The 17,675-nt window shown below is 37.5% G+C and overlaps 2 protein-coding genes across 2 annotated transcripts; one reads left to right on the top strand and one right to left on the bottom strand.

Annotated features, from left to right (window-relative positions):
• Nucleotides 1–1,190: 1,190 nt before the first annotated feature.
• On the bottom strand, nucleotides 1,191–4,501 carry LOC113731375 (pentatricopeptide repeat-containing protein At2g15820, chloroplastic). The gene is made up of 2 exons (XM_027256610.2): nucleotides 3,779–4,501; nucleotides 1,191–3,308 (listed from the first exon to the last, which is right to left on the bottom strand). Exons 1-2 carry the CDS (start codon nucleotides 4,307–4,309, stop codon nucleotides 1,434–1,436), a joined length of 2,406 nt encoding a protein of 801 aa, XP_027112411.2. The 5' UTR covers nucleotides 4,310–4,501; the 3' UTR covers nucleotides 1,191–1,433.
• A 7,204-nt stretch (nucleotides 4,502–11,705) lies between these two features.
• Nucleotides 11,706–17,010, top strand: LOC113731374 (serine/threonine-protein kinase SRK2E). The gene is made up of 9 exons (XM_027256609.2): nucleotides 11,706–13,030; nucleotides 14,060–14,134; nucleotides 14,330–14,431; nucleotides 14,517–14,570; nucleotides 14,673–14,765; nucleotides 15,051–15,143; nucleotides 15,917–16,021; nucleotides 16,100–16,198; nucleotides 16,487–17,010. The coding sequence occupies exons 1-9, from the start codon at nucleotides 12,854–12,856 to the stop codon at nucleotides 16,778–16,780; spliced, it is 1,092 nt and encodes a 363-aa protein (XP_027112410.2). The 5' UTR covers nucleotides 11,706–12,853; the 3' UTR covers nucleotides 16,781–17,010.
• Nucleotides 17,011–17,675: the final 665 nt, after the last annotated feature.

The raw sequence follows: 17,675 nt of genomic DNA, 5'->3' as shown, positions 1-17,675 counted from the left end.
TCTGTTTGATAAAATTGAATCTGAATTCTGAAATATGAATAGTGAAACAGTTAATTTGTTAAAATTTAAACACTGAAAAGAAATACATGAATGTCTGAATTTTAATACTAAATCTATTTATACTGTTTGATAAACATCTATAACTGAGTGCTTAATAAGCTAAATTGTACAATTTTACTCTTCTATCTTTTCATTAAAAAAAAGAACCTATGATTTAATTAACTTAAAATTGTTAGGTATGAAAATGATAATAATTATTTTTAAATCAAATTAATATAAAAGATGAAGTATATTATGAAAAAAAAACAATTTTGAGATTGGTGAGTACAGTAATAGCAAATAAAAAAAGTGATAGAAAAAAAATTAAAATAATGAAAGAACAAAAAGATGCGAGGAGTATGAAGAAACTATAAAAATCATTAAATAGAAAAAAAAGAGAAGTATAAAGCAATTAAATAGAGAATATCAGATTGTTTAATTAGATAAGATTTTTGAATATAGTTAACAAACAAGGGTAAATTTGGTAGATAAGATAAAATGATTGAAGTAAATCTATTGATTCTAATCAGAATTAAGCATTTAATTATGATTCTTGTGCTGAAAAAAATACATACAAATTCAGCACCGCTTAACAAGTTCAGTAGATGAATTTTTATTTGTTAAATATCTAAAACTTCTAAATGTCTAAAATATTCAGTTTCAACACTTTTTTATGTTATCAACAAACCCTAAGTGGTAAGATATTTCTGTTATTAGACATGCTAAATTGAAAAAGTTTGAATGAATTAATTTTCAATATTAAGTAGAATTATCAAACTAAACTCTACACGTCCAACTAACACTACATTTAAAGTTTTATTCATTGTTCTAAGCTACCCATCCAACTCCTTAATAATGAGCCCCAAGATGGATCTTTGGACTTAATTTGATTTAAAATTTTCATAATTTTATTACAAAAAGAAGGATTATTTAAAAGATCTACTTACTAACTTATAATTGAGCAATAAGTACAACGGAAAAAGGTTGGATTGAATGGTTCTGGAGGAGAGATTGTAAAGTGAGAAATCTTGGGCTCGTACCCTCTTATTACACTATAAAAAAAAAAGCAATAAATACAACAACAATCTTGACTAGTATTAGAAAGTTCTTCCTTACATGTGGTGATTAAAAAAAGGAAGGAACACCAAAGATTAAATAATTAGTACCATATGGTGCTTAACTTTCGTTATTCAAATGGATGGAATCTTGGACAACTGAAAAATTGCTGCCATAACCACCATTTCCTGAGGGAGCCTCTCAGGAAAGTAAAATTGGTTAGCCTATGTTGTTAATCAGTAAATTTGGCTGTAACATTCCTAAAGCAGAAGTACTGGGTAATATTTGGACCGTTGTAAGTGTTGAACGCTACACAAAATACTAGTTACAAAGAGGTCCTATAAGTTGTCATCGTCACCGTAATCAGAAGCATTTTCATCATAATCAGAGCCGCTCTCAAAGTTAATGTTTTGGTTTTCTGCTGTTTCAGAGGGGTTTACTCTACCTACTTGCAGAACATCTTTCAAATCATCAAGAATGAAGGGTTCTACTAGGTTCCAAAACCTCGAAGCATTGCTCCCTTGAAAACCTATCAAAAACACCCTTCCCTTCCTTTTTACCCTGTTTTCCAAAGATCTCGTCTTCAATGCTTTCAGAACCCTCGCAATGCCTTCTTGACTTCCCTTTAGCTTCAACAGAATGTCCCCTCCCGACGTCCTATGGCCACCATACATATACCAGTATGCAAGGACTCGGGGTGACAACCACCGATGAATTAGCTTCGGAATCGCAGGCTGACTGTTAGGCCAGAACTGCTTGGCATAAAAAGTAAAACAAGAATGTGAGATGGTAGTAAAGTGAAATGGAGTACCATCAACCCCATCTACTGGATTTCCGCAGTCCAACCATTCATGGTACTCGTCATGTATATGTCTCTTCAAAACAGAATGAATACCCGACTGTTCATTAAACTCAAAAGTAATGGCAAATTTCCTATTATCTTGACTTGATACCATTCTTAAACCACCCAAGAGCATCCCGACTAAAATCTCTCGCTGGACATCATTAAGCTTCAACTTTGGGGGTGTTCTGACAACTTCTCTACTCAAGCTAAGAGTATAATCAAGCTTCTTTTTTAAAGCAGGCTCGATTACGTAATTGTTGCGGTACATTAAATCGAACATCTTTTCTATCTTCACATAATCTCCACAGGAGAGATAGCCCTTCAACATTGTGTTACATGACCTAGCATTAACACCAACTGTGGCGTTACCATACATTTGGCTGAAGATCTCTTCCGCCCTCTCCAGACTGCCAACTTGTACAAGTGAATCTAAGTAAATGTTGTACATGGTTCTGTTCGGCTGACATTTCTCAAGGCACTGGATGAAAGCCGACTCCAACTTATCATGCAAGCCTAAGTTGGAATACATAACCATCAAATGGATAAAAGATGGTCTGAGGGGTTTCAAGCCACTATTTATGAACTCTACCATAAGAGACTCAACCAGTTCTGTATTTCGAGCTTTAGACAACACCTCTACAATTTTGTGATATGCCATAATACTTGCGGAACCCAAAAGCTCCTGCATACTCCTGAACACTCCCAAAGATTTCATGGGTTCGCCAACCTTTGCATAAACTTCCATAAGGTACACAAATGCTTGTGGTGGAGGATCCTTATTGAAGGACAGAAGCTTATTCCAAGTTTTTTCTGCTTCCTCTAAATCTCCTTCATTAGAGCAAGCTCGTAAGACTGACACCAGCACCTCTCTGCTCTCTTCAAATCCCTTTGATTGCATTTCAGCTCGCAATGATGCAATCCTTTCCATATCTATGGCATCCTGATGGCTGTGGAGCCATATAAGGCTGCCGTAGATGTCCTTGTGCATTTCAAGTCCAGAAGTTGTCAAGTCGTGAAATATAAACTCTGCCTGGGCAAGTAGGTGCTTACAAGAGCCTCCTGGTTTGCTCGCAAGAGCTCTGAACAAGGAATTGTGTAAGTTGAGTCGAGGCTTATAACCTCCCAACTGAACCATACCTGTAAATATGTTGCATGCTTCCTCTAGGCAACCTTCAGCAGAAGAACTAAGATAGGCAACGGTCAGTATATGATACGTGGATTCGCTAGGAACTCGTCCTTGGTTAAGTATATCATCAAAAATCTCCCTACATTTCAAGTACTTTCGCTCCTTACCCATGTAGTCAGCTAACTTGGTTGCAAGACCAAAATCAAAACGGAACCAGTGTTGCTGCATCATCCATTTGTAAACCTGAAAATACAAGTTCCTAGTATTATCAGTTCAGCGATCAAATAGCTATCCTCGTGCTTTGGGAAATGAGGCAGCTGGAGAGGCGTAAAACAGGCAAGTCTCCCCGTAGTTGCAGTTAAATGTGAGGGGCCCCAAGGGGGGGGGGACCTATGTAGCCAAACTTGCATCAAACGATCATGGAGTAAACTATTTCACTCATCCCTCTACGAAATAATCGTAAAGCTTTCAAAATTCTAATGCTAAGAATTGAGTCTTTGAGCAGAAGAACATGGAAGCGTACTCTTTTTTTTTTTTTTTTAATTATTCAACAAATATAATTTGATATACTTGATAATTTGGCAGGAATAGCAGAAGTTATTCATTAACTTGGTAATGTGGCCAACGATTGAATAATGGAGTTGAGCTGAACAGAAGCTCGAAATGATCAACCTTTTTAGCTTAAAATAGATGGGGAAAGAAAAAGAATTTACCCTAAAAGCGGTCTCATTTTCGCGAATGCGGATACAATGAACTACTACATAAGTAGCATCATCTTGCCTCATCCATTTTCTCTGGGAATTCAGGAGCCGGATCAGCGTCCCGTGATTATGCGCCGGCAACTCCTTACAAAGCCAAGCCAATTTTGACCGGCGCCACTGTTCCGGAAGCTCATCAAGTTCTTTAACTTGAACGGTTGGCGAGTCGAATCGCCTCAACTCAGTCGACTCAAACGGACCATCAAAATCGAATCCTTCCGTCTCCCCATTTTTCAGTATCTCTAGATTGTCATCATCGGGTAGAGATTTTTCAGGCGAGCGGTCCAACTGTTGAACCGAAGTAGTAGCTGAGACGGAATAGAGAGGTGGAAATGTGATGAAACGGAGGCGGAGCGAGGGACGGCGATAGAGATAGCAGGGGAGAGCGAGGGATGTGGGAAATTTGGAGGATTGGGTCGGGCAAGTCCGGAAATTTGGAAGAGGAGTTTGGGCTGAGCTGGAGAAGGGGCTGCTCAGAAGCAGCATGATATATGGGACGTCTACAGAATAGAGTTTGGCGGGGAAACGTGGGAGGCTGCCTCCGACGCCGGCAGCCGGGAGCTAAGGAGCTTTTAAGTTTAATTTGGTAGTGGTGGTCCCGGTGGATGACAAAGTAATCTGATCCCTCACCCGGAAAGTAATCCATCCACACACATTCTTGCCTACTTCTAAATGTAAACAAGTGGAAAGGCGGTATATAGAATTTTAGATAGAGTGTAAATAGATTGGAGTATGATTTTTAAAAAAAAAACAATTATAAGTAGTAACTTGTTTGTTTTTCCGAGTACGATAATTATTGTATAGCCTATTTATCCTAAATTACAAGACTACAGGTGAGGGGAAGCCTAAAGAGATTTTTTGTGTTAGAAACTAGTAGGTATACAAACCTTACTAAATCAAGGGAGTTTTGACACAACTTTTAAATTTTTTTTCCTGCAAATGAGATTTAAAACCCTGCCTACTGTTAGAAGTAACTAGTATAAATACCCGTGCTACGTACAGTAGATTACATTTGTGAAAAAAATTACAATTTATGGAAGAATTTAAAAATAGTAAAATATTATAATCACAGGCACATGAAAGTATATTTAAAAAAAATGAAACTTTGTAACAATAGTTCAATATATGATTAAAACATCTCCATTATTTATAAACTATCACTTTGATGAAGGTTGGATCTTGAAAAGAAATAGAAATCTATATCATAAATTGAGCGACATAAGGGTCCAATTAAATATAATTGAATATTTAATTTGATAAGTAAATGAAATACTTACAAACATTTTGCCATTGATTTGATGATCTTCTACGAAGGTGTGAACATTTTTCACACCAATCAACTCTGAGTACGAACGCCAGTATTGGGGGTTTAATTAATTCTATTGATTTTTGTGGAGTCCACACTATAAATGAGAATGCACGATTTTTGCATGAATTAATGTGTTGGTTAAACAATGCACCTCCATTTTTTTGACAATTAGAAGGATACACAGTTCAAAATTATCTTTTGTTTTAGACAGTTTGTAAATAATATTGTCTAAATATATATATATATAAATAATGTATACCTTTGTTTTTAAATCTCTAAGATAAGAAGTATCACAACGTAACATGAATCGTGCATGCCCGTCTTGAAGAGCGAGGTATAAGTTACCACTGGAATCTCTAACTTCTATGTTAACATTGTATCTGTTAAGAAGAAATTGTGATGTATGATGCAACAAATTATATTAAAATTCAAAATATATGAAAATAATTACCTGATAATAGCGTTGACTACGTCATTACAATGGATACACACCATTTTTGCAAAATGAAATTGACATGATTGCCCACAATTTTTGCATAACTCATGGTGGTGTTGTCAAATGGGGCGCCTCGTGCTGATGCATAAGCACGCACAGTCATGTAGTACCTTGTTGGCTGTTGATTGGCGGTAAGAAGGACATCCGTCGTCTGCCCTGGCCCTAGCATGATGACTCTGGTTGCAAAAGGCTTGTGGTAAATTGCATCGGCTTCGACAATCGTTAGCTGGTGGTTGGCAATGGTGAAGAAGAGTTGTTGATTGAATGCAGCATTGATGACTCTCAGGGTTCGTTTGGTTCCCCATAGAATTGGGGTTTAGAATTGGAATTGGGGTTCCAATTCCAATTCTTCAGTTTGGACACCGGCAATGCCAGAGAATTAGAATTCAATTTGAATTCTACGAGCCATCAATTCCACAAATTCAATTCTTTGGTAAGACCTAAGAATTACAATTCCAATTCCATAATTTCACCTCCTATTCGGGTTAGTACGCGGATCCTAATGGGTAAAAAATTAAAATCGGGTCAACTATGTGAGCAGCCCTCTCTCGCGATCTAATTAGTCACTTTTCCTCAACTGCAAGTGCTTCTTCTGTGCGTCATCCCCTTCACCGCCACCCTAACATTTTGTCTCTTCCACCACCGTCTCCGGCATCGCTCTGCCACACATCTACCCATCACTTCAGCAATCGCAAGACTGCTCCGAACTGGGTTCTTCAGTCCGGAAGGTAACAACTAAAAGCTCTCCTTTGCCTTCGATTTTTAACTTTGCAGCATTGAATATTGAATTCTGAATTTCTTTGACTGGCAAAATCTTTGTACAAGAGAGTGATTTGATGTCTTTCTTCAAGAGAGTTTGGTTAATTAATAGGGAATTGGACATCTTAGGGGATTTTCAGGGGCAACAGGGTGAGTGAAGTAAGAGAATTGGATATGTTTTAAGAGTCAGTTTTCGGCGGCTGGTGAGCAGACAGAGTCACATGATGGTTCTGGACATCCGACGATTTGAATTGTGTTGTGGGATTTGGATTATGATCGATATTTGTTTTTTTATTTAAAGAAAAAATAAATTTACTGCTGCTACTTATGAATCGCATTTGCTCCCCTAATATTCGTGAAATTAATTAAATAATAATAATAGCAAATGGAATAGTAGAGGCTTTTTGAAGGATGAGTTGATGAGGATTGAGTGAGTGGCTTACCGCTTACTCTCACGGTAGAAACAGAAGCTTGCGAAGGCTTCTCTTGCTTTCAATTGCAAAAAGTGAGTGTTTTGGGATTCTGATGATTCTGATCCTGGATTGCATTATTTACAGACATTCTGCATACAGGGGGCTCTGAATGATTAAAGTAGTTATTTGCCTCTGTATTTGAACTTTTAAGCTTGCTCCTGATGCTGTATTTACATAACATTTCTTGAATTTGACATAAAAAAAAACACTACTAGTATCCAGTTTTTTTCCCCCTTTTGTTTGTGGCTTTGTAATACATTGTTCATGGTTCTTTGTAGATTGAATATTCAAGAGATAATTTATAGGATCTACATTCACATTACAGGCAGAAAAATTATCTCATTCAAAAACGTTTTGTCTGCAAAAAATTACTGCTACAAGTTTAAAATTTCACTGCATTATAATGATTCGACCTCTAAACATCAGGAAGTGGCCTTGGCTAAGAACCTGACTTCGTGAATCATATCCACATGTTTAAGACTGATGATGGATGAAATGCTGAATCCGAAGCTAAAGTATCCTCCTTCAAGACACTGAGATCATAAACACAGAGAATGCAGATTACACCCTTTTTTTGTGCTTCATATCCTGTATTTTGTGCAAGCAGTGTTCTAGTAAATTATCAATATTCTGCAATGTATATTATTTCTCCATCATCTAGATAAGATTAATGTCTCATATGATTTACGGAAACTTGTTCTTGTTTAATTCTTCTTGATTTGAAGTACACTAAATTCTTGGTTTGAAGACTCATAGAAGCTTTAGAAGGATTCTGATGTTTCTCGTAGCCAGTTAGTCTTGTTTCTAGAAAGAAAGCTTTGTCGGGACTTTTCTGTTTCTTTCTTTTGTTGCAGTGTGCTGGAAAATCCTTACCAGTAGAAGCTTTAAGTCACCAGAATAAGTTTAGGACATCTCCAAACTATTTTGTGCACATAAGTGATGATCTTAGCAACATCTCCAAATTGCTTTTGCAAAAAGGTTCCGTCCAAATAAGTCATCATAAGTTCTTCATTTAACATATGTATGGATTTTTCTGGTGCATATTTGCCTCTCACTTTTAGTTCTATAATGCAGTGGCTGTTGAATATATTCTTAAGAACATGACATTGTGATGTTTTTCTGGTGCATATTTGCCTTAGATATGGCATCTGAAGCAACATCTCAGTCAAAAGGGAAAGGCAAAGGGTATTTCACTTGGACTCCTGAAATGGATCGTGTAATGGGCACCTGTTTTATTGACCAAATGAACCAAGGAAACAAATTGGATGGTAAATGTGCATGGAAGACAACAGCCTACACCGTAGTAATGAATGCTTTATTCGATAAGCTCAATATATCTGTGACAAAGGCTAATATTTTATCTCGTTTCTAGACATGGGAGAAACACTATGACATCCTATACCCACTGCTCCAGTCATGTAACTCTGGGTCTGCGATAATATGGGACTACTCTAGAGGTAGAATTGATGTTCGTGATGAGGATGTATGGAATGCTCGAGTAAGTGAGAATCCAAAAATTATTCCTTATAGAAAAAAAATTGTGGTCGAAAATTGGGAGGATATCTGTACACTGTTTTCACAAGATCGTGCAAATGGAGAGGGTGCCCAAACTGTTTTTGAGGCTAATGTTGAAACTGAAGTTGAAGAGTCTGCTAATGTAGAGGAATCATTTGAGACTGATTCACGATCTTTAGAAGATGAAGTTATGAATGCACTGCTAGCTCGACAACGGTCAAAATCAAAAGCTTCATCTTCAACAAATGATCGTGGCACAAAGAGAAAACTAACGAGCTCTCAAGTACTTTACAAAGTGTTGGGACGAATGGCAGATTCACTGGATAAGTACTTAAATTCAGAATGCTCAAAAGTTACAACAAAAATGGTGGAAGACGAGTTATCTAAAATTGAATTGGATAGATTTCAATTGTTGAAGGGTATTGACTTACTTATGAATGACAGGACAAAGTATGACACTTTTTCTGGTCTCGGAGATGACTTAAAAAAGGATTGGCTATTGATGCACATTGGTAATTGATTTTTTTTTTTTTTGGTAAGCTTCAGTTGAAGTTGTTTTTGTAGAAGAAGTTGAGCTGATTGCTGGACGCCCAAGTAGAGAAAGTAGAAGTTGTTACTACTCCATCGTGTATCCATGACTTTTTAAATTCTGATGAGTTCTTTGTTTTTTATGTAATGGATCAAAACAAGATTATAGAAAGATTCTAGGGAGTATTTCAGCTATTTTCTATCTGATTTTTGAGATTATAAGAATGGAACATTGGATATTTTGTCTATTCATAGCAATGTTGCTGCTGTTTATCAGAAGTTTGTTTCTTTTTTTGGCAGAGTATCTTTAGTAGAGAGCCTGGATGGTATTAGAGGGGCCTTTTGACTAGCATGCAGGGGGTGGAAGTTTTAAAATTCTACTGTTCTTTATGCATCTCAGCATGGCCAAACAAGGTCAGATGGATGCCGTGCATTGGGTGGGAAGTGGTGTGGGTTTTTTTTTTGTTGTTGTTTGGGGGGGTGGGTTTGTGTTTGGGTTTGGAAGCATATTAGGTGGGAAAGGAATTAGGAGGTCTCTTTGTATTGCTCATTGACGTTCACTCTCCAGACTGGAATTGGCTCAGTTCATGGTTTTCAGTTTCACAAGGTATAAAGCTACCTAAACCAAATGATGCCTGTTGTTTGGATCATGTACTTGCCCAGTCCTTTTTGGTTATTATGGAAATCTTACTACCAGCACAATCATATTGGTATATTTGTACCTGTGCGATAAGAAATTGGCACTCTGAATATTGATTAGTGCTAGATTGGCTGTTTATTGCTGATTTGCTGGCTTTCTGATCAAATTTTTTTTTTTTTTTTTGTAGAAAAGGAACTAATTTGTTTTTTTTTTCTCTAAAGCATTAGTAACAATTAGTTAAATGCAAGAAAAAAAATAAATTATTAAAGGCACTAATTGGCTTTTTCCTTAAAGCTTTAGTAACAATTAGCTAAATGTTAAAAAATTATTATATAGTAAAAAAGAAGAATTTTTTTATGTAAGGAAATGTTAGTTGGAAACAATTCTAATTCTTAATAAATTCTTCTCCCATCCAAACAAAGAATTTGGAATTCCAAATGAATTCTATATCAATTCTATGTATTTCTCAAACAAAAGAATTTCAATGTTTTGGAATTCCAATTCATAGAATTCTAATTCTATAGAATTTCAATTCCAATTCAATTCCAATTCTGTTGAACCAAACGCACCCTCAGAAGAATTGTATCCCCAGAGTTCACAGAGACTTTGAAAGTACCTGTATCATATAATTTGAGGTTAAGGCGTTTATTTATTCAAGTTCTCAGCTTTCTTTTCTACAAAAGATGGATTCTTGGTACGGGGAATTAGCAACCTTTACTGGAGCATCTGTATAGGTCACCAGGTTGACCATTAATGGTATAAGCATCAGAAACGTTTGGAGCAGCCCCAGTGAAAAGAGCTTGTCGTATAACACTGATGATGTCTCTATCTCACCATTCTCCTATTGAATTTTACCATTTTACTTTAATTAAACTTGGTGAAAACAACACAGGCTATCAAACTTACAAAGGGAACTGAAAGAATTACCAAGAATAATAGGGACTTCATGCCTGGGCTTGGGAAAAGGATATGGGGATCCCAGTTTAGGAAGGATGACAAGGGTTCCATAGACAGTAGCTCTAAGCCATTTGCTGTGAGCGTGCCACCACAACGTGCCCTCTTGGTCTTCAATGGTGAATCGGTATGTGTAAGTTGCTCCTGGCTGGATTGGGCACTGGGTAACATACACTGGACCATCTGCCCACGGCGTTCGAATTGGAAGAGTTTTAATGTAAGTGGGAGTTAACTTCTTGTTTGAAAGAGACGTGGGAGTGTTAGTTGGAGTTAACTTCTTGTTTGAGGGAAACGTGGGGGTGTAATGTGCCCATGATATTTTTTATGAAATAAATTAAATATAAAATGCTAGGAAAATAGAGTTGAGAGTGGGACGGGTTGTGAAGGCTTGTTGGTAAAAATTCCTTTTCAAATTTATATAGATATAGACAACCACTCTACCTACAAATCTACAATTGGCCTAAAATGGAACATATGAGACAGACCTCTGTTCCGTCTAGAATTGCATATGACTTGTTTTAAGATGAGCAGTAAACTACAAAAATAAATAAATAAATAAATATATATATATATATATAGAGTTACCTCTTGCAAATTCCATATCCCCTTTCGCTTGGATGGGACGTGCTGTATCCATGGTTGTCAATGCAACTATTTTATTTTATTTCCCTGATGATTTCTTTAACACTTTGAAAAGGAAGATTTTCCTTGATGCATGAACTGGCATCATCACTCACATTCATGATACGGGATGGGCTTGGACCCAAAGAAAGAATTTTAATGCCCATTATCTAACAAGTTCGTTGAATGAGGCCACGATGCCATTTAGTGACATACAGAAATGGGCTAACTGCCCACTGAATGTCCGCCACCACCGCCCCACTAAAATCTCTGATTGGACCAGCAGTCCTGACATCCGGGGCCCCGTTCCTTCATTTCATAAAGAAATACTCCTAAAAGGAAAAGGGACCACAAGAAAGAACCTTTTGGCTTTTTGCCGCCAAACGACGCCGAACCACATATCACCAGTTGTCGGCTCCTAAACGCTTCCTCGTGCGCTGCTCCCCGCCTTAAAGCTTATCCATCCACCAATTGAAGGTCACTTTCGTCATTCCAACCCTTTCACACTCGGCCCATTCTCGTCATTTCCACACCAATTTTCAAATCCATCTTACCCTTTACAGTTTACGCTGATTCAGAGGAGCAACAGTCCGTCCGTCCGTCCGTCCGTCCGTCCCCCTCTTCAATTACCAAAACAATTCTTTAAAATGGGTCCGTCTATCATATTAATTGACTTCCCTCACGTCTAGCATAATTGCCAGGGACTCTGTAAAATTTATACTATTGGCTTTCCTTATTTTCTGCAACATGTTTAGTAGTATTAAATTTTGGGTTGTTTCTTTATCATCTAACTTTTATTAACACATATAGTTAGAATTCCTAAAATATGTAGCATTCAATATACTTTTTTTTTGGGAGATAAAATACGATAAATAAAACAATAGGATATACGAAGAATCAAAGTTTCTCAAGCTACCAAGTTCTGTATAACTAGCTGATGAACTATAAATTATACTGGAGAACCATTTTGTGGAGTTCAAGTTGGTCCAAAAAAAAAAAAAAAGGAGTAGTAGTGGATGTTTTGTTTCGTTCTGCTATTTTTCGCCCCTACTGAACACCTGTACAAGGAGCCATCTTTTGTTATTTTGATACTCGATGAGACGTTGATGCAATTGTAAGAAACTTGACGGCAACTCGAGTAATTTACCCAAAAAGCCTATTTCCCCTTCGTCAGAACGAGTTAACGAACCTCCTACCAAACACACAGAAAATGCAGAATAAGCTACAGCTAAAAGGTGAACAGCAAAAAAGCACTAAACTTCACGAGCTTACACTCTCTATATAGATGTACACATGTATATATAGCTATACAGCTTCGTGTGAATTGATGATGACGACGACGATCATGAAATTGATGTACTAAAAGAACCTAGAAACAAGAAAAAGTGAAACTCGGTAGTAGAGTTGTGGTGGTAAGTAAAACCTTCACGGGCTTGCGGCCTTGCTTTGAGCTCATCAACCATCCTTTTTAAGGTCTCTATCTTCGAACAACATACAAACAATTATTTACTTGGATTCTGTGATCGACAGCTTGCCAGTTGCCACTTTGGCTTGCGGGGTTTTTGATTTTTATTGTGCTTAGGGTTCTTGTTTGGATGAAGTTTGAGGCACGTTTAGCTGCTTGTTGTGGATTGATGATTATGAACTTATGATAATGGTGTTTGGGGTTTGAATTTGGGATTGAAGAAATCAGGGTTCGGGCTTTTTGGGTTTGAGTTGGTTTTCTTTGGGGCAAATGGATCGAGCGGCGTTGACTGTGGGGCCGGGAATGGATATGCCGATTATGCACGACAGCGATCGCTACGAGCTGGTGCGGGACATCGGTTCCGGGAATTTTGGAGTGGCTAGGCTCATGAAAGATAGGCAGACGAACGAGCTTGTGGCCGTTAAGTATATTGAGAGAGGCGATAAGGTTCGTTTGTGTATCAAATTTTTTTTTTTTTTTGAGTTTCGACTGAGCTATCTTGTTGAGGTTTGCCTTTTCTGGTAAGTGGAAGTGTTAGTTATATTTAGGGCGGGAAATGTGTTGGTCATATTCTTCCCGTTTAATTGTTTTGAAGGCTAATCAAGAAAAGGAAAAACTTACTAACTCAGACCTCGATTGAACTGAAATGAGCTTATGGGGTTTGCGTTAATCCGGTGTTTTCATGATTTGGTGAATTGACTTTCATCTAATGAAATTAGCATCTGTGTTAGATATGGTTAAACTGGTACATAGTTTTACTCAGTAACTGCGGTATAAAATGAAGCTGCTACTTGGGTTTATAGGATAAGTCCACTGACCTTTGGAGCTCTATCCGTAGTGAATAGGCATATTTTCTGTTTTAGCTTATTGTGCTAATTACACGTGCTCTCAGGATAATAGGCAAATTTTGTTCTGTTTAGATACCTCTTCAATAGTTGCAAACTGGATGTACGCAATACGTTACAGGAAACTAATTTGGATGTTTGGTCTTTGAGACTGGTTATCCTCCATCACCATAAGGTCTTGTTGCTAGGTGAGGCCCTTAAGGTTTGTGAGTAATGAGTTCGAATGTTTGCAGCTGTCTAAGCTATAACTGCACGTGGCAACATGGTTCTTCAGATTATTTGGGAGTGTACAAATTAGACGTCAAAACTGAAATAGTAACTTGTGATTTGGTGAGGATGGATAGCTTATATTAAGTAGCTGTATGTCTGGTGCTGTAGGTAACTTAGACTCTTAGACTTTAACAGCACTGATTAGCTGACAACCTAGTTCATGAAAAAGTGATACCCAGTAGGTTCCTTTCCATCAATCAGTAGACAGTTTGATCTCAAGTGATTCAGTCAGTCAGCTGGACCAATGTATTTGAGCTGAGTCAGATATTGCTACTTGTATGAGATATGATCTTTTCATCTTCTGAACTATAGCCATTTTTGGCTTTGCCAACATTCTTCTTATTGGTGATTCTTATGTCAGATTGATGAGAATGTGCAAAGAGAAATAATCAACCACAGATCACTGAGGCATCCCAACATTGTCCGATTTAAAGAGGTAAATGCACTTTGAGATAGTCCTCTCTCTCTCTCTCTCTCTTCCCCCCCCCCCACCAAATACACACACACACACACACTGTTTGTGCATATTTATAATTATATTTATAATACATATAGATTTGGAAGTGGTAGGGTGCGTGTAAGGTTTTTGAATTATTTAAGCATTAACCTTGTGGTTATGATGTTACTATAGGTCATATTGACTCCAACCCACCTGGCTATTGTGATGGAATATGCCTCGGGAGGAGAGCTCTTTGAGCGAATCTGCAATGCTGGCCGATTCAGCGAGGATGAGGTTCTTATTTGCGGTTCTAGCAGGGTTAAAATGTATGACTACTATTGAAATATGTTTATAACTATCTGCTATATCTTGTACACAGGCACGATTTTTCTTCCAACAGCTTATATCAGGAGTCAGTTACTGTCATGCAATGGTACTGAGATTAAGTCCTAATATAATTGCATATCATCTGGATTTTGCATAAACTTGCATGTATGTCAGTTTGAATGACTAGTTTTTTTTTTTTTTTCAAAAGCAAGTGTGCCACCGTGATTTGAAGTTAGAGAACACATTATTGGATGGTAGCCCTGCTCCCAGGCTAAAAATTTGTGATTTTGGCTATTCCAAGGTATCATATGTCTTCTGTGTTTTACTTGGTTTTCTTATCATTAATGAGCTTAATTCAATTTATCTAGCTCAAATATGCTGGTATGGGACTTTTTTTTTTTTACAGGTATATGTGGTAATTAGGATAGTTTCTTTAAGGCATATGTGCTTGCATTTTGTTTATGACAAGTGAATGGAGATTGGAGAAACTTGTGATCCCCTCCCCCCAGTCTGGCTTTACCGCTTTCCAAAGTTGCTTTATATGGAGTCTGCCTAAATATGTGACAAATATTACTTTATTTTTTAGTCTTCTGTGCTGCATTCACAACCAAAGTCAACTGTTGGTACACCAGCATATATTGCACCTGAAGTTTTGCTCAAGAAAGAATATGACGGAAAGGTAACCATTTCGTTGCTATATCTTGATTCTAGGAACCTGATTAAATAAGGGTATTAGATATTTTTATGGTTCACCTGCATTCGTTCTGATCTTGATCTTGAGATTGATCCTTGAGAAGGCTATCATTAAATCTTGCTGTTCGCATTTTTTATTGCATTAAGTTAATTTGATGTCTTGAGTTTTTCTGCAAGATGTTTGTTGCATGTCGTAAGATTTCTGACAATGGCCATCAAAGCTAATAGTGAGACACACTGTTTGTTTAGGTCTGAGCAAGTCGTCAGGCTCATTAGTCTCTGTCTAGTTCTGATGAGCCGACCGGGTCATGGTTAGGTTACGAGTTCCCTGATACCACAAGTTTATACGTGTTATAGTTACCGAATCTAAGGATATGGTGCAATAAATAGTTGGTTTTAACTTATTACTGGCTTTATTGTGCTCAACCCACCATAGATGATTAGGCATTGGCTTGCCAGGATGTTCTAAAAGATGTGTACCTGCAGAATTTGTGGTTTGTCTATTTGCATTAGGCCATCCTTAAAGGGCTTCTGTCACCTACATGTATGTGGGAATATTGAACTTACTGCTCTCTCCACTGGTCAAATTAAACTTTTTAACTATTTGATGTACTTCCATCTTATCACCCCACTGGTAGTCTTTAGTGGAAGTGTCTTCCGTACAAGCTTTAGCTGCTAGCATTTTGATGGGTTGCATAAGCGAGAAACAGCATGGTCCTGACAGACACAAGAAGATTAAACATTCTTTTGCTCGTATAGATTGCTGATGTGTGGTCTTGTGGAGTTACTTTGTATGTCATGCTTGTGGGGGCATACCCTTTTGAGGACCCAGAGGAGCCCAAAAACTTCAGGAAGACAATACAGGTAATCTCAAAGGCTATTTTTCCATACACGTGTCATCTTTTGTTAAGTTATTTGGCTAAGTGGTGTAATTTGCTGCAGCGAATTCTGAACGTCCAATACTCAATTCCCGATTATGTTCATATATCTCCAGAATGCCGTCATCTGATCTCAAGGATTTTTGTAGCTGAACCTGCAAAGGTTAGATTGTATTTTCCAATTCCTGGGTTTTGATTGGATGCTTTCGATTGTTTCCCTATTTCTGTGTCCCTTTGTTACTTAGTTTGCTTCAAGAGAAAGACAGATGTCATTTGTAAATGGAAGAGATGCTACTGTTATTCTCATTATACTGAAGTCCATCTTTGGTTTGCTTGAATTTCGTGCTAGCTACATCCTATCTGCTGCTGCATCTTGATAATGCTGTTTCATGATGATTTAATTGGGAGTACCTAACTTTTTTGTTTTGCCTTGTTATTTGTGTTTTGCTAGAGGATAACCATTCCTGAGATCAGAAACCATGAGTGGTTTCTCAAGAACCTTCCTGCGGATCTTATGGACGACAACATGGCAAATAACCATTTTGAGGAGCCAGACCAGCCTATGCAGAGCGATGATGAAATCATGCAGATAATTACCGAGGCCACCATTCCAACTGCTGGGATGAACAGTCTAAATCAGTACCTTACTGGCAGCCTAGATGTTGAGGAAGACATGGAAGAAGATATGGAGAGTGATCCTGATCTTGATATTGATAGCAGCGGAGAAATAGTATATGCAATATGATGACTATAAGGGAAAGGGAAATGGGCTGCCTGATTATGTTAAGCTTAATGGCTGACACAAAACTCTGTGCAGTGTAATTTATCAGGGTGCATGAGGCTTCTGTAATGCGAACTTCGTGCATGTTCTGTGCACAATGTAGACTTTTGTGTCCTGTTTCTTTGTGCTTTTGTATTCTGGACCTGGGACTATTTTCCTCAGCAGATGTTTTAAAAAAGTGTTAATTACCGTAATAGTTGCTTTATGTTTTTTTTTTTTTCAAAGGACATAACCTGATCTTTGGGAACGGATCCGTGGGTTGAGTTAAAAATGGGCACAGGGATGTGGCGGCCTGGCGGCGGAGTAGTCTCGCCGTTTTTCCCCTCCTAATCTGCTTGCGGAAAAGAATAGCCAAATTTTAAACCACCGCCATTATCGGACTAGTGGTAACGAATGGAAGTAATGTGCTTGGCATACCCGTATATGGTCAACTGTGTGTCTGACAAATTGGACGAAGAAGTTGGAGAAATCAACAAGAAGGCAAAAATGTTGACGCTCTTGAAAGTCTATGGGGCAGTTGATCCAATGAAAACTATCACTAGGGGTAATCTGAAAATGAGTAAATAAAAAAATTTTTTTTGACACCGAGCTTAATTTGAGTATCTGAAATATGATGAAAATGTGTAATTTTTAAACTTGTTTATTTGTTTACAATCAACCCATAATATTGGGATCAATATTAATCAACGACAATTTGATATTTCATCAATGTTATAACATATAGTATTAATCTTTCAGATGGACGTCAGTGTAACGCAATTTTTACGCAACACAATTTTCATGCAAACAGATTAATCTTTAAGCTTAATAATGACGTTAGTATAAATGAGAAGAAAAATAAAAGTTGGCATGTATTAGA

The sequence above is a fragment of the Coffea arabica genome, chromosome 2e (assembly GCF_036785885.1).
Source record: "Coffea arabica cultivar ET-39 chromosome 2e, Coffea Arabica ET-39 HiFi, whole genome shotgun sequence".
Lineage (NCBI taxonomy): Eukaryota > Viridiplantae > Streptophyta > Magnoliopsida > Gentianales > Rubiaceae > Coffea > Coffea arabica.
The sequence above is the reverse complement of the archived record's forward strand: the minus strand, read 5'-3'. Positions and strand labels throughout refer to the sequence as shown.

Excerpts from the sequence above, each read along its gene's own strand:
- LOC113731375 (XM_027256610.2), bottom strand. The coding sequence starts at position 4,309 with ATGCTGCTTCTGAGCAGCCCCTTCTCCAGCTCAGCCCAAACTCCTCTT. Across the intron at positions 3,309-3,778 it reads AAAATGAGACCGCTTTTAGG|GTTTACAAATGGATGATGCA; the intron begins GTAAATTCTTTT and ends TTGTATTTTCAG.
- LOC113731374 (XM_027256609.2), top strand. The coding sequence starts at position 12,854 with ATGGATCGAGCGGCGTTGACTGTGGGGCCGGGAATGGATATGCCGATT. Across the intron at positions 14,432-14,516 it reads GCCGATTCAGCGAGGATGAG|GCACGATTTTTCTTCCAACA; the intron begins GTTCTTATTTGC and ends TCTTGTACACAG. Across the intron at positions 14,766-15,050 it reads GTGATTTTGGCTATTCCAAG|TCTTCTGTGCTGCATTCACA; the intron begins GTATCATATGTC and ends TTTATTTTTTAG.